The sequence below is a fragment of the Antedon mediterranea genome, chromosome 10 (genome assembly GCF_964355755.1).
Source record: "Antedon mediterranea chromosome 10, ecAntMedi1.1, whole genome shotgun sequence".
Lineage (NCBI taxonomy): Eukaryota > Metazoa > Echinodermata > Crinoidea > Comatulida > Antedonidae > Antedon > Antedon mediterranea.
The window spans coordinates 15,870,701-15,887,152 of record NC_092679.1 but is presented as its reverse complement, the minus strand read 5'-3'; the positions used below and the strand labels follow the sequence as shown (position 1 = coordinate 15,887,152).

Sequence of the window (16,452 nt, the reverse complement as noted above, 5' to 3'; positions counted from 1 at the left end):
ATAAATTCAACATTTTAAACATAATATGGCTTCACATTGATTATAATAAGTCGGCGATATGCCACTAAAAACTAGCCTGCGGCCCTCTCTATCCCTACAAATAGCACTGGGTTTCCGTCTAATGGGCTAGGCCTAGGCCTAGATAATACAAGTTGGGTAAATTTTTTTACAACCAAATAATCTACAATTATATTGCAATATTTACCAAACTAGCACCAAATCCAAAATAATAAAGCTACTAATAACCTATTTTGGTATATTAACTGGTTTAAAAACGGATTGCACATAGTGATTTTGAAGGATTGAAATTACTCAACCACACGGCCTGTACTAAACATACGAATCCAAGATGGAGTCTGCTTAGAATATATCCCCAGTTTTGAACGGATATTGAATCCGTCCCACAAGCTGAACCAAGCTTAAACTTTCAGAAAAGATAGATTAATAACCTAATAACCAACCACTAAGTTTTTATAAAGGTTCCGTGCTGATGAGAAAAGTGCCGGATTCCCTACGAAACCAAACAAATAAATCATGTAGCCTACCTCAACGCACACCTCCATCTGCACATTTTTCTTCAATAAGGTCTGTCGTCATTTCCTGGGCTTTTTATACCAAAATTTTGTGGCAGGAATAATCTTCCATATTAGGAATAACAATTTCCAAATATAGAAAGATATAATTTAACCCGGATGGTGGAAATTGCAGCAGATTTGTAAGGGTATTCCCATGCAAAATGCTTGCCGCGAAGTGAAAAGCGAACCGGAAGTCACTATAACTTGGCGATGCTCAGTGACCTGCGTAGTTAAAAAACAGCGTTTTAACGGTTAAATGAGCACTTTGCTGCTCGACTGATCAGAGAAAAGAAATACTGTATAGTAGATAGGTTTAAAAATAGATAATTTTTACTCGGCATGCAAATTTTCATACATCTATAATATAAAATAAAAGCAAATACACAAAACGGACAAAAAATGTAGAGATTTTGTTAGTTGATTTCCAGGGCAGACCAGAGAAGAACATGGACCTCTTAGCTACGAGAATATAAATAATAACATGTGTTTTTACCTCACTTAAAATAGTAGGTAAATTAGACCACTAAGAAATACACCACAAAACGTTTTCAGTTAATTATTTTGCTTTGACTTTTGACCCCTTGTAGGCTGATCAATGGTCACCATTGGCCGGTGGAGAATATGATCAGGTGACTAGAACATGGACTCTTTAATTTAGTTTTTTAAATCATCACATTGCATCCACTGTTTTTAATAAAGTTTTAATGAATGCTATGTTTCATAGTTTTGGTAGTTGCATTGCATGTTGATAGTGGATGTTAATATTATTATTAATCATTTTATTTTGTAATTTATTTTTATTGTCACGCAGGGTAATAACAATTTATTATTTTATTTTGTTGTTATGTTTGTCTTGTTAAGATTCAAATTTGATGCTTTTTTTTTAGTTAGTATATCAGAATGGTTAATAAGGCACTATGACATTTTAAAAGTTTCCCTAAAGAACGCAGTAATAATTTAAATGACATTTAAATAATATTTATTATATCAACTTAATACAGTATATACTGTATTTGCTCAAATGTAAAAGGGTCCTACAAAAAAACGAAGCTACAGCTTTTTTATGCAGGATCCCTGTTCTCAGTTGTACTGTAATTATGATGTACTGTAATTGATGACTAAATAAATGTGGAATAAATGTGAAATGTAAATAGGTTCTTCCCCAATCCCCTTCCTACCAAGGTTGATGATTATCATTTTCTTCTAATAAATGTAATTAAATATTATCAACATACTGTATTAGGGTAAATATGGATGTGCATTTAACCAGCGTACAGTTTTATGTTTTTCAATTCAAAATATACTGTTTGCTGCCCTCAAGAATTTTAGCACAGTTTTAGCGCCTGAATAACTGGATGTGATTGTGAATGTTAATTTTATATATCAATATAGGTGTTACGTTTTTATTGTCGTAAATTTAATGATTTGTGATGATTACTACTACTATTAATTATTCGTAAATGGAAACATTTTCTTTTTTTATTCTTTTTTAATACATAATTCACAAAATTCAAATAAAGGTAAAAAAGATTGTTTTCACCACCAAACACGTGCTAGAACCATATTGAAACCTCCCATTTTAAAAATATAATTGAAACCGATTTGGTCTTTTTTCAAAATAACAATGAACATCAGTAAAACATATTGCTGAATTGTTTTATGCGTTGGTCTCAACCAATCATTTTGAATTACCTGAAAACCGAAATGACGGTCAGTTGGTGCTTAGATGCTGTGCCACTTCTGAAGTTTCTTGTACCTGTTTTCTAAGGCCTCATATCTCTGGATGTACATTTAACTTGTCTGTGTCAGTCTGTTTTTATGTCAAAATACATTTCACTGGTGCATGTCAATTTCTCATCTTTGTATTTGTGTTGATTTTTATGATATATTCATTTTTTTAAATTTCATCATCATGAATTTTAGAAAATCATTTTACAAAACCATACTTGCAGCCATCTGCTGAAAAGGATAATGTTGGCTAGTAAAACAAAGCAAATTAGAAAATCATAACAATCAAATAAAATATTAATTTGTAATGTGTTCACGCATTCTTGTTTGTGTTACAGTAAACATGATTCTCAAAAACTTAAATTTCTCCAAAAATTCCAAAGGTCTGCATTATTGTTCACAATATTTCAAATCACTGCCATAGTTGCACGCTTGGCTTGCAACCTCACCACTTCAATTTTATATCACTGGCCTTGTTTTATGACTACCATATTATTATATTTATATTATGCATGTAACAGATCTTACTGAGATCTGTTTATTCACTGAAACTTGTATTATAATTCATTTTTTTTAATTGGGACACTGTTGTACAGTATATAACTACATAATTTTATTTATTTATTTGGCCAACAAACCATAAGGTAAAATGAATTTGTCAGGGACTACTAAAATAAACAAGATTAATACTACTACATATTAAATTGTATTGTCCCCCAGAAAAAATAATTGAAAAACATTGTTTTAGTTAAAAATGTCATTTTAATGTCACATTAAATGGTTACTCACTTTTTTATCGAAAAAAAACAAATTTTACCTGAAAAACTAATTTAAAGCAAAAAAATGGTAAAATAGTTTTTTTCAAATTGTTCATCTTTTTTGGGGGAAAATACATCTTTAAAGATGTATGTCTTCCAAAAACATGAAAAATGAAGATTAATTAAATCAGACTTTGAATATGTTATTTTGTAGTTTTAATAAAGTTAATCACTTCCATAGAAAAAAAAAATGTTTTCACCTTATTGACAAAATAAATGGTTAAATTCAACCAAAAACCCACTGGCTGGCAGCCAATTTGACAATTTTTTTGCTTTAAATTACAGTTTTTTTCAGATAAATACATTTTTTTTTCGATTCAGTTTTTGGTCAAATATTATGTTACATTAAAATGGCATTTCAACAAAAATTTGTTGGGATTAATTATTATAGGGGGGACAATACATACATAACTAAAAATAATTTATAATAAACAACCATGTTGTTTTACAATGGTTCTATGTTTTCCTTCTGTAATATTAATTCCCATTTTTTTTAGCAGGTTGGCGATTTCAGCTTGTCTGACCCTGTGGATAGTATCTTAGGTATATCAACTGAGCTTTTTACGTTGATGGAATTCTCCAGTAAACTGCCTATATTTAGTATCCCATCCATGGCTGTCATTGGTTGGACCGCCAATGGAAACTGGTAAGTTTAATAAAAATTACTTACATTTAAATCTAAAATGATGAATAAAATCAGAACTTCATAATATGTCTCTTGCAACTTTTAAAATAGGAAACATATGTATTAACCTTTTTACATTTACAATTGTAAACATTTCTTTTCTTTTTTTTCTGGTTTTCATAATTTTAGTGTTTGATTTTGTTATATGTTTGTGTAATACTGAACCACTTTGGAAATCAGTACATTTGTATTGAAAGTGTATTTCAGTTTAAAGAAAGAACAAATAAATAATTTTTAAAAAATGAATATAACTATCTGTATATAATTTTTTACGTTCAAACCATTCATGACTACATTCATCTAGTCATTGCCAGATGAAGATTTGTTGAAAACAAGTAAAAACGTCGCACATGTATGTATTTATGAATTCTTTATCGTAAACAATCACATACAGATAGTTAATATAAAAAAACCAGATGAAAACATTTTTCGAAGATGATGAATATAATATTACTTTGTATTCATAGTTATTCTTACTTAGAATATGATAATGAGAAAATATTAGTTTGTGACTAATGACTACAAATTTTAATGTGTTGTTTAGTTCCATAAAATTTAATGTCAGTAAGAAGATAAAATGTAAATATTGTTCCACCTGTCATTTTATTGTGATAGTTTTGATATAAGACCAATATATTTAGATTTATTACTTATACGGGCCTGCAAATATAATCTGCAAATTAGAGGACAAATAAATGCGTTTTTCTGTACAAAGTCTTCATCTGACATTTTTTTTACTATGAAAAAATTGTAAGCTTTGTCTACACTACCAAACTTTATGTGACAAAAAAGGTGATGTGCCCATATATGGACATGATGATGTCATATCACTACCATATTTGGGCACATCACAAACTAGTTTGATAGTTTAGACAGAGCTTCACTACTAGACCAATGACAGGATTTGAACCTAGGTCCTGGGATTAGCAAGTAAAGTACCACCAAGCTACACTGTTTACTCTTTTTATGTTATTTCAGTTTGAAAGTGTACTTCAACGATGGCGACTGTGTAGTACTCCATCTTGTCGAAGGTGGTGATGGGATCAAGGAAGTCGTTAAAAGACTTATGATGGTCTCTAAAGGTCATGAGGTCAGTCACAGAAAACATTGATTTAAACTAAAAATTTAGGGTTTTTTAATTGAACCTTAGAAAATATGCAGCCTTACAATTAATACTGGTATGTAAAATAATCAAATCAAGATTTTATATCCATTGTCTAGTAGCAGTTATTCCCTATTTGGGAACAGCAATATGTTCCCTTAATAGGGCTGTCCCTTGAATAGAGGTGTGTGCTACTTAGAGGTGTCTGCTGCCTAGAGGTTGGCCGTAGTGTTACATACATTTCCCGTGTCCATTTCATGGTCAAATGTCCTCCTAGAGAGAGGTTCTACTGTAGATTGATGAGTCTGTGAGGTATTATTTATAATTTAAACTAGATATAAAAAAAACAGAAATAAAGAAATTTAAATGATTCTAAAATATGTGATGTTATTATTTTGCAGACTAATGAAGTAACATTAAGACGGAATGGTCTAGGCCAGTTAGGCTTCCACGTTCATTTTCAAGGGGTTGTAGCAGAGGTGGACCAGTACGGCTTTGCGTGGACGGCCGGTCTCAGGAAGAGCTGCCGACTTGTTGAGGTAAATGACCTCCATAATCTAATTGAATCATAATTCAATACTGCACGCCATCACATTGGCAAGTGACGAGAGAAACATGATTCAGTAACTTAAACAATTCAAGTATATAGCTGAAGTCAATTAGCTAGCATTTTATAGCAAGCAGTTACTATATTAAATGCAAGCTATTACTAATAACACATACGAATGGGATAAAGGTACAATCTTTGTATGACTGTCTGGGTTAGACAAATGTTCATGTTCTTTGTGCATAAAACTCTGTCTACGCTATCAAACAAAAATAGTGTGATGTGCCCAAATATGGTAGTAATATGACATCATCGTGTCCATGTATGGGCACGTCACCTTAAAGTTTGATAGTGTAGACAAAGCTTAAGATAATACCAAATTAGGTTTGTCCAGTATTCACACAAGTGTCAGTAATTTTAGAACAAATAAATTTGAAAATAAATCAGAAACTTACTTTATTCTGGTCTTCTTCCACGATTATTTGACAACATTTACGACCTACTAATCCTGACAATTTTATATGAATTTTAATCTTAAGCTCTGTCTACACAATCAGACTAGTGTGATGTTCCCAAATATGGTGATGATATGCCGAAATATGCTAGTGATATGACATCATGTCCATATATCATAGGCACATCACATTTTTTTGTCACATTAAGTTTGATAGTGTAGACAGAGCTTCAAAAAAAGTGTAATATGTTCACGTTATCAGGATACACGTATGTTACAAGTAACCTGGTAAATACACTATAATATTAAAGAAAAATTATGAATATTAATTTGTCTGATAATTGTTGTTTTAATTGCAGATATGTAAAGTTGCAGTGTGCACCCTGACCCATGATCAAATGATTGACCTGTTGAGGACATCCGCAACTGTAAAGGTGGTTGTTATTCCTGCGCATGAAGATGGAAGCCCGAGAAAGTACGTAGTCTGTCTGTTTGTCCGATGTAAATTTAACAGTAACATTTAGACTCGTATCCACATGAGGGCCTCTTTAAGTCAGCTATATTGCTGTAATACAGCTATTAAAGCTGCCCTTTTAAAAACAAAGTTGAATAAATAAATAAATCCACAAAACAAAAAACCATGCACACAATTTTGAGATGAATCTTGCAAGTTATATTCCATATTTGGAAATAAGGTTAAAGGTTATATCATCTTGAAAACTCTATTATTATTAATTAGGTAATGGACTGTAAAACAAAGTTGAATAAATAAATAAATCTACAAAACAAAAAAACCATGCACACAATTTTGAGATGAATCTTGCAAGTTATATTCCATATTTGGAAATAAGGTTAAAGGTTATATCAGCTTGATAACTATATTAATTGGCTGATGGACTTCAAAGAACCTAACCTCGCCTTAGACTTAATTGATTTATAAGTCTCATTCTTCATTTCCTTTTCAACGTTTCATTATATATGCCAATTTTCATTTTAAATCTTTAAAACACCTTCTGCCACTTTCAACTTCTAGTACTATATACCCATTTCAACATATACTCACACATAATAATAACTTTAAAAGATGTATTGTCCCCAAAAAACCAGAAAAATAAAGATAAATTAGATCAGACTTTTGGTTATTTTGTAGTTTTAATAACGTTAATCAAATGTAACAAAAAAGGGATAAATCAACCAAAAATCATTGGCTGGCAGCCAATTTGAATATTTTTTGCTTTCAATTATCGATTTTTCAGGTAAACACATTTTTTTCCCGTCCATTTTTTGATCAAAATCCAACCTGTAGAGTCAGCCGTATATTAAACAGCTCTACTACAGAATTTCCGAGTGCCATATTTAGCATTCAACAATTTTTTCAAGATGAAATAGTTTTAAAATTTTACACCCCTGTGTTGAATAGACCAGACCAACTGACAACTCATGAAAATATTCTGTCTATTGCACTATAACAAATTAATATTTGTATACAATTTTCTAATGTGTCCTCTAACTAATTATCTCCTTTGATCAGCTATCACTCATTTACTTGTACATTCCTTCGTTTGTTATCTAAATCACTCATCTTGCGTGCTTACGCCTATCAACGTTGCCACTTTTAATTATTATCAGTTGCGTGTTGTTGTCCACATGTCTTTATCAATTTCTTCCACATAACTGACCTACTTGGTCTGTTAAAGTGTTTATTAGATAGTTTGTGTTTGAATGGCATTCATATTTTATGTAAAACTAGGGAGTTATAAAAATGTAATGTACCTCCTTGGTAAAATGGTGTTTATTGGGCCTGCCTAAAACATAAGTTGAAATGGATAGTAGTTACACTAGCTACCAAAGTTGATTGTGCAGTAATAACACTATGTACAGTAGGTTAACGTTGATATCAAATTGGGTTTTTTTTCTTAGCTGAAATGATATAGCTACCTATACATTTGATTGTAGTTGTATTTTAGTTATAGCTGCCCTATTTGTAGCTATATGCTATTCAATTATTGCTGATAGTCCTATTCATAGATTGTAGTTATATTGTAGGCTATATGCTGATAGCTTTATATGCTATAGCCGATAGCTCTGGTTTAGCTACACTATTTAGTTATAGCTGGCTGATAGCCCTATTTGTAGCTGTATGCTATTTAAATATTGCTGATAATAGCCCTATTCATAGATATATGCTACTTTAAGTTATAGCCTATAGCACTATCCGTAGATATGATTGTAGTTATATTGTAGGCTATATGCTGACAGCTTTTTTTGTTATAGCCGATAGTTTAGCTATACTATTTATTTATACTTATAGCCCTATTTGTAGCTGTATGCTATTTAATTGTTGTTTATAGCCCTATTCATAGATGTATGCTACTTTAAGTTATAGCTAGTAGGTCTATCCGTAGATATATTATCATATAATGATAGCTGAATTATAATAGCTACCTACGCAGCTATACAATCAATCCTGTGCCTTTGTCCATCAGCAACTTATTCAGATATATTTAATACGCTCGTAACCATCAACTTCTTGTACTGCATACTCCCTTCTTATCAATCATTTATATTACTCACTTCAGTTCTACGTTGTTCTCTCAATCATCATCAATTATATTTGTCACTTTACTATTTCCTGTATTATTAAGAACCCAAACTTCATAATTTATATTTTGTACACATTGATTTAAAGATAGAAAAGTAATTAATTTGCAATCATAGAAATAATATTTCTATTATTACTCTAATAGTTCTATTTCAACTACAGTGTAGCCTTATTAGTTTTAAAAAAAGCTGTTCTTTATGGCCAACCAAATTACACTCAGTTATAGGTATCATCATCAAAAATGACTATTTTGTGGGTATCACTGGCTGGATCTCAATGGAGATACAAATAAAATAAGCAAAAAGCTAAAATAAAATGATAAAGTAAAACAGCTAGAAAAGGAATGCCGAGCTTTCAGATTTAATACTTAACCTTTATCAAGGCAAATTTTATTATTTAGTTATTAACCTTAAAAATAAAATACATAATTTACACATTAACAACATATATATATAATTATCAATTCATTTATTTTCATGTGAATTCTTGATTTTGCTTGGAGTGGAATTAAGAATTTTAATATTCAAATGTACCCACAATTTTCAATGTTTGCGGATTTAAACAAGACATATTTACAGTATATACAATTTTAACCTTGTCAATTTTTTTTCAAAACAGCCTGAATTGTTTTTTTATTAAATACACAACTCACCCTAAAATGAATCCATGCATGTTTTAGTGTTATGCCACTGATACCCACATCATTGTCATTTTAAAATAATTTGCCTTTTGCTCTAAAAAGAATCCCTATTAGAAATCTGAAATAACCATCAGTACCATCTTCATATTTCAGAGGCCTGATCTCGTCGGATTATGTGCCAACTGAGGGTGCTATTAGGACTGGAAGAACTATAAACCGCAGAGACTCGAGCAAACTACGATCGCATTCTGCTGGTACTGGCATTAGAAACAAAGATAAAGGTATGGTTTTTTAATATGATAAATGATATGATATATAATTTGAGAATAATGATTGATAGTATTGTTTGGGTAAATCGTGCGCCATTTTTCATGGTTTTCACAAGCGCCTTGAGCACTTTGTGGATATGTACGCTCTATAAATCTTATTATTATTATTATTCTGTAGAGACAAAATTAACTAGACATGTTCTGTAGCAACTTTTAAAATTAAAATCTTTTCTAAAGTTCACACAGAAAAATATACACTTCATTCATATTAGAGAGCTTTCGATTTGTATGGTAATTCGTTAATAATATTAGAAAGGTATGTCCTTGCTCCCCACACAGTTTTGATGGTTTCTATGTCCAGGTGACGGCCGACGATCTGACCTAGTTAGGTTGTCAGTCTTTGGAAATCAAATGCTCCCCAATTTGTTTTTTCTACCAGAAGAACTATAAATTTAATGGAGGACCTATAATTAGTTGTAACCACTTAGCCATTTTATCTCAATTAAAACATTTTTAGTCGCATGGAAGCGACTCTATAGTTCACTATGTCGGTCTGTCGGTCGGTCTGTCTGTCAGTCCGGTATCACTATGCATTGTAGCACGCGACTTAATCGCTGTTGGCCTTGTATTTAAATTATTTTATTGTTTAACTGTTACTATATTTATCATTTTGTAGATTATGGAAGGCATGGCAGGACACCAACTACTCCAGTCGTTCTTTCAAACGGTGCTCCACGTAGCACCCCACAGTGGTCACGGCCAACCGACAACCAATCAATCCAACCAAACGACCAACAACCGCCACCACCCAAGATTACATCTAGTGACTACGAGCAGTTGGACAACGCTCGAACAGGTCTTGCTATCGACGATATTGAAGCAAAGCATCTCCGGCAAGTCTCGATAGAGTTGCAGCGTAACCAGCAGGGGTCCGACAGCTCTGGGCTTGGTAGTCTGGAGAGGATGTCAAGAGAGGAAGTGAATCGGAACCTAATGGAGCATCGTGGGAGTAGGGAGTCCAACAGGTCTTACAGACAAACAGAAACAAATAATAACAAACAATATAGACAATCAGATGCGGTAAATCATCGGCATAGGTCATCAAAAGATGAATCGGAGATGGAAGGTTAGTTTAGAAAGACTGTATATAATGATATTGGCATTTTATTTTTCAAAAGATTGTGTTGAATTTGTACCAGGTACTACCGAACACTGGCTTTTTACTAAATATTTGTTATCATCTCATCTTTTATTATTGGTCTAATTCATATGAAAATAAAAATCAGAAAATCTTTGTTTGTACACTGCAATTTAAAATACAGGAGAATAAAGTACAGAGAATATTTAAAAGTTATAACAAATAATTTGTATATACAATACAAAATTTAGAAAAATTATATTTCAAATTATGATATCTTAGGGATATAGATAGAGATGTCTAGGGGCTGGTGTTAAAAAGAGTGGGTGGGAAAAAATGTATTGGTTTTATTGTGTGGGAACTGTGTTCAAATTAGAATGGGTGCAATGCCTTAAAATAAGCTTTAGGATGTGTGTAAGACTTTGAATGTGGGTGTCTCCACCCACCTCCTCTCAGCACAATATATCCATGACATCGGCAGTAATATGGTAGGGTAGAATTTGATTGTACCACTACATGTCTATGTCTGCCTCTCTTTGAACATGGGTACATTTAGTATTTTTTTTCCTAGTTTTTTTATTTATTTAGAATGCACGTGGGATGTTCCATTATTTTTATTTGTCTTAAATTTCAGCAATAACACCAACAAATTTTAATCAGAGTAGAGGTGAATCACCGTACAGCAATACCAAGAAATACAGAATGGGAAATACAGCTGTGCAGGTAGGAAGATGGCAGATTATTTGTCTAAGTATATGTTAATAGAAATGTATTGTACTGTACTAATAGTTGTGGTTCTATTGAACGTTTTAAAACGGCGAGTCAAATGATGGAGCGGTTAAGGCAGGGCATTTACTGTACCTAAAAAGCCAACAATACTGGCATGGGTTTGAGGCTTACTCACTCCTAGTTCGGGTGGTGGAACACGTCTTCTTGGATAAGGACTATAAACCATAGGTTCAATTTAAATAGTTGAAACCTGTCTAATTTAAAGAACCAAGTTCATCATTCAAAACGGTATGAGTTATCTGGTGAACTGGTTCACAAAATATCCCCTGTATCAGAAGAATTACCACCTATCTGATAGGACAGTGATTAATTTACTATAGGATAATCCTTGGCCACATGTGCCTGAAAAATATAATTTTTAAAGAACAGTACTTTCGTTCCCCCAGAAGTTGGTCTCAACCAACTATCTTATCTTTATTTTCAGGGAAATCCAAAACATTCAAGTAGAGACCCCTTTTCATCAAATGTAAATGAGGAAAAATGGTATGATACAACTGACGATACTATTGAAGATGGTTACCATGCCGATTCGGGATATCAGGATAGTACTATGACTGTTTCTAAAGATAGCCTAGTTGATCAAGGCTACGGCAGTGGTCCACCAATTTTACCAGATCCTCAAGGATTTCACGGAGAGTACCTTGATCAAATGACTTATGGACCACCGGAAAGGTATAGTCCAAGTCAAAGTCCATCATATCAAAGAACTGGACAGGAATTTACTTTTGATATTCCTCGATCAAACACGTATGATGGTATACACATCCCTAGTAACTCAAACCTTAGCGATCATTCAACTCAATCAAGCGGATCAGGACATCGCGAACTTGGCGGCAGTCTTCGCCCGCGTCGGCAAGGAAATCAGTCTCCTAACAGAAGCCCTGCAATGCCTCGTAGGGTACGCCCACGCAGCCCAGAAAGCAGAGGCAGCCCGATGCGTGGAGCAAGGGAGTACAGCTCGCAGCGTGTTAGAGGAAATGGCGCCAACTATTCATCAAACAGCAGCCTAAGTGATGCTAACAGTCCAAGGCAGGCTAGAAGGTACACAGATAAGATTAATTTAATTGTATACAAAGTACAGTAGACCCCTTTTTAAAAACACTTTCACCATGTACAACAAAAGAGTTGAAGAACATCATTAGGTCAATTATTGTTGATCTTTGGTTGACCTTTGACTGTACAACACAACAAAACTGTACAACACTTTATCTTCAGGATCTACCTTACCTTTTAAAATAGAAATTACACAAAGAACTAGAACACACGCAATGTGATAATTATGAATTAGAAACACTGTTTTCAAACTTTTCAAAGTAGGATTTTGTAGACAAAATTAACGTTTCCGAATTTTTAATGTCACATGTGAATGACCTGATTTTTTATGTTTCATTGTACTTTTTGGTAATCATGTTATTATTGTTAACATTCTTTACATATTAAAGACGCTTACTTTATAACTTTACAATAACATTTAATGACAAAAAACAAGAAGATCGACGTTTCGGAACCATTATGTTTATTTTATTATTATTCTTTGTCTTATTGTTGTTTGTTGTTATTACTCTTTTGTTATTGATCTTATTAATAGTTTTATTTTCATTATTGTGATGTTTTAAATTATTGTTATTCTTTTGTTATTGTTCTTAGTTTTACTGTGATTTTTTCCATTATGTTATTTTTTTGTCATTGTTGTTCCTGGTTTGATTGTTATTATTGTGATTCTTTCAATTTGTTTAATTTTTTTGTTATTGTTCTTATTAATAGTTATTTTCATTATTGTAATGTTTTCAATTATTGTTATTCTTTTAGTATTGTTCTTGTTAGTTTTATTGTGATTTTTTCAATTATGTTATTTTTTTGTCATTGTTGTTTCTGCTTTTATTGTTATTATTGTGATTCTTTCAATTGGTTTTTATTCTTATTTTGTTATTGTTCTTATTAATAGTTTATTATGTGTTCTTAATATTCTTGTATTATTATTTCCTAATTTAGTACTAATCTTAATACAGAATAAATTGTTTATAAATAATCTTTCTTTTTCCTGAAACCTGAAATTCTAAACATCATTTTTGGATCATTTTTTGATCATTTTTTGATCATTTATTGCTTTGTCATCTTGCCATGTGCGCCTTAGATTTATCAGAACTAATTAACTAAACATAAAAAGACAGCTGACGTTTTTCATTTAATGAGTTTAATTGGAAGCAGGTGATGACAGTTGTGCTTTAAAGTTTCATATATAAATATTTGTATGTACCGAGGAATTTAAAGTATACAGGTAACTCTCCCAATACTGGACTCTCTAGAAACCGGAAACTCTCCCAAAACAAGGCTTTTCTCGAGTTCCAAAATGTCCCAAATTCATTGTTTACCATTAAAAACAGGATATAATAGACCAGCTCAAAGGTGTCCGATATTGGGAGAGTTACCTGTATTTAATTATTAGGATAGTTTATATACAGTGGAAACCCTATTAATGGGACACCTTCGGGAATAAAAAAAAGTGTCCACTTAATACGCAGGTCAACTGAATAGGGTTGATTGCTGTGTTAAATCATATTGTAATAAAATCTCTGTTATACAATAATTAACCTTAATTATTTATTTTTGTTTCTATACAGGAAAATTCTTGATCCCAAGCAATCGTCAAATGAGTCACTGTCCAGTCGCCTCAGACCGGGCGTTACAAAACCTACCAAACCGGCTTCATCGCTACAAGAGGATCTACGGAAGCTGCTAAGCACCAATGAACTGGACAGCGAGGTAGAACCAGAAAGTGAAGGGTCCTCATTTTGCTCCACTAACTCATGTTCACCTCAACCCCCCCGACCACCAATCCGCACATGCTCATTTCAATTCCGCCAAACGCTTGTTGCATTCTCACCTGCATTGGTAATTAACCCGTCATTGCACTGCACAAATGAAAAGCTCTGAAAATCAGTTTTTATATCAAAGTAAAAATGCAAATATGCTGTCATTTAAAATAAAACTGCTAGCAAAACCTGCTATATTTTTCCTTCATTCAGTAGTCTTTACTTGTGAAATGCTATTTTAAAAAAGCATGGCTTGCACATTGCATGTACACTATCAACACCTCATGTTATCCAATCTCCTGTTGTATTGGGTAAAATATCACATGATTTCCTGGAAATTTCTGAACTTTCAAATAAATTTCTAATTTATTGTCTAAAACTCATAGTTTTAACCTGTCTAACAAATTAGGTAGAACATCACAGGATTTCCTGAAAATGTCTGAACTTTTCATTAAAATGAAATTCAACATCTACTTTCAATCCATCTGACAAATTGGGTAATCACTTCAGCCATATTTTGTTTAAAAACCTAGTTTTCCCTGTCTGACAAAATTGGGTAAACAGTATATGATATCCTGGCAATGTCTGATTATTTTAAAGTGACCCACCTTTATGTAAGCTAAAAGATAAAGGAAAAATAAATATTAATTTTTTTTTTCCATGCGATTACTCACCTGTGTAAAGCTCTTTCTACACTATCAAACTAGTTTGACAAATGAAAAATGTGATGTGCCCAAATATAGTAGTGATATGACATCATCATGTCCACATCACATCACATGTTTTTGTCACATAAAGTTTGATAGTGTAGACAGAGCTTTATACATACATCATGTTGCCTTTCTGACATATTGGGTCGAACATCACAGGATTTCCTGGCAATGTTACCCTTTCACTAAAAATGCAACAAGCCATGGAGGATGGAGATATTGAGGTCAGGTAGCTGTGTAGGCAGTGTCAACAAATTGTTGTTAATTTAATTATAAAACTATTAACAGTATCACATTGAATACAACAAGATAACAGATTGTAATCTTTGCAATTAGCCACAATTAAACAGACAGTTTCACATTTATCCCGCGTTTTAAAAACGAGGTCGTTGGGGGTTCAGAATTTTTAATCAATTCGACCAGTACTCTATGCAATCAAACCTTTAATTTGCAAGAAATAAAATTCTTTCAATAAGAATAAGTAGAATTTTTTATTTAAAAAAAAGACACTCAGAGTTTCAGAGCTTTTCATTCTCATTGTACTTACTAATTAATCTTTATCTATTTAATTTTGTTCTGAAAGATTTTCATTCATTTATTATTTTTGAGGTAAAAGTAAACTTATGATAACTGTTGTTTTACCCCAATATTTATGCATACCTGTACATGGTTTACTTCAATATTATTTTTGGTGTCTACTAAACTTACTATTTTAAAATTTTTTTTGATCATTTCATATTTTGTTTAATCAATACATATTATTAATTTGTATTACTACTAATTTTGTTTGTTTTTTTTTTTTTTATATTTCATTTATTAACTTTTCTTTAATTTTGATTTTAATTTACTTTCACTAACATTTTTTTAACAACTGATTTATTATTCCAACTAGAAACAAGAAATTCCAAACACATTGTTGTCATTATTCTACTTTTCTAATATAATATAATATACCTGTCCCCATCACTGCTGATGGGGACATCCCATCTAAAAAAGATGATTTTGTCCCCCAGGTCTAGCATGTGTGTTTAATTATTACAAATAATAAAACAAATAATTATTATTGTTTTAATGTTAGACAAATAATAGGCAGCCAATTTGACTATTTTTTTGCTTTAAATTACAGTTTTTTCAGGTAAATAATTTGTTTTTCTTGATCCATTTTTTGGTCAAAATGAATAACCATTTGTGATAAAATGGCATATTCAACAAAATAATGTAAACAACATTTTCTCAGGGAGAAAATATCTGTAATACTTCTAAACAACATTACTGACAAACTTACATTTTTCCCACAGTCACATCAGACAGTTTGAAAATTAAACTTTGAAAGCTATTTATTAATTCCATGGATTATGTCTTTGAAAAAATAATAGTACTTAATCTAATTACCTATTATTAGTAATATTACTCATTCTAATTTCCTTTTCCAAAATAGAATAGTCATAGTTATTTTCATACCTCTATGAAATATGACCATCCTGTGGTGTTTAGCCCTTATTGGTTGTATTGTGTTATAATTGTATGAGTACCATCAGTCTTAAGCTCTGTCTACACTATCAAACTTTATGTGAAAAAAAAT

General features: G+C 31.9%; 1 protein-coding gene across 6 annotated transcripts in view; it reads left to right on the top strand.

Moving 5' to 3' along the window:
- The window catches only part of LOC140060149 (signal-induced proliferation-associated 1-like protein 2), a 99,441-nt gene that overhangs the window by 54,953 nt on the left and 28,036 nt on the right, over positions 1 to 16,452 (top strand). For 3 of the 6 annotated variants that reach the window (XM_072106243.1, XM_072106242.1, XM_072106238.1), the window contains exons 12-21: positions 1,163 to 1,204; positions 3,619 to 3,767; positions 4,785 to 4,896; positions 5,310 to 5,447; positions 6,269 to 6,384; positions 9,305 to 9,432; positions 10,097 to 10,546; positions 11,193 to 11,281; positions 11,772 to 12,388; positions 13,969 to 14,110. In XM_072106243.1, coding sequence (XP_071962344.1) covers positions 1,163 to 1,204; positions 3,619 to 3,767; positions 4,785 to 4,896; positions 5,310 to 5,447; positions 6,269 to 6,384; positions 9,305 to 9,432; positions 10,097 to 10,546; positions 11,193 to 11,281; positions 11,772 to 12,388; positions 13,969 to 14,110 — 1,983 coding nt within the window. The remainder of the gene's footprint in view (positions 1 to 1,162; positions 1,205 to 3,618; positions 3,768 to 4,784; positions 4,897 to 5,309; positions 5,448 to 6,268; positions 6,385 to 9,304; positions 9,433 to 10,096; positions 10,547 to 11,192; positions 11,282 to 11,771; positions 12,389 to 13,968; positions 14,111 to 16,452) is intronic. The other 3 variants (XM_072106239.1, XM_072106241.1, XM_072106240.1) reach the window with 3 other exon arrangements.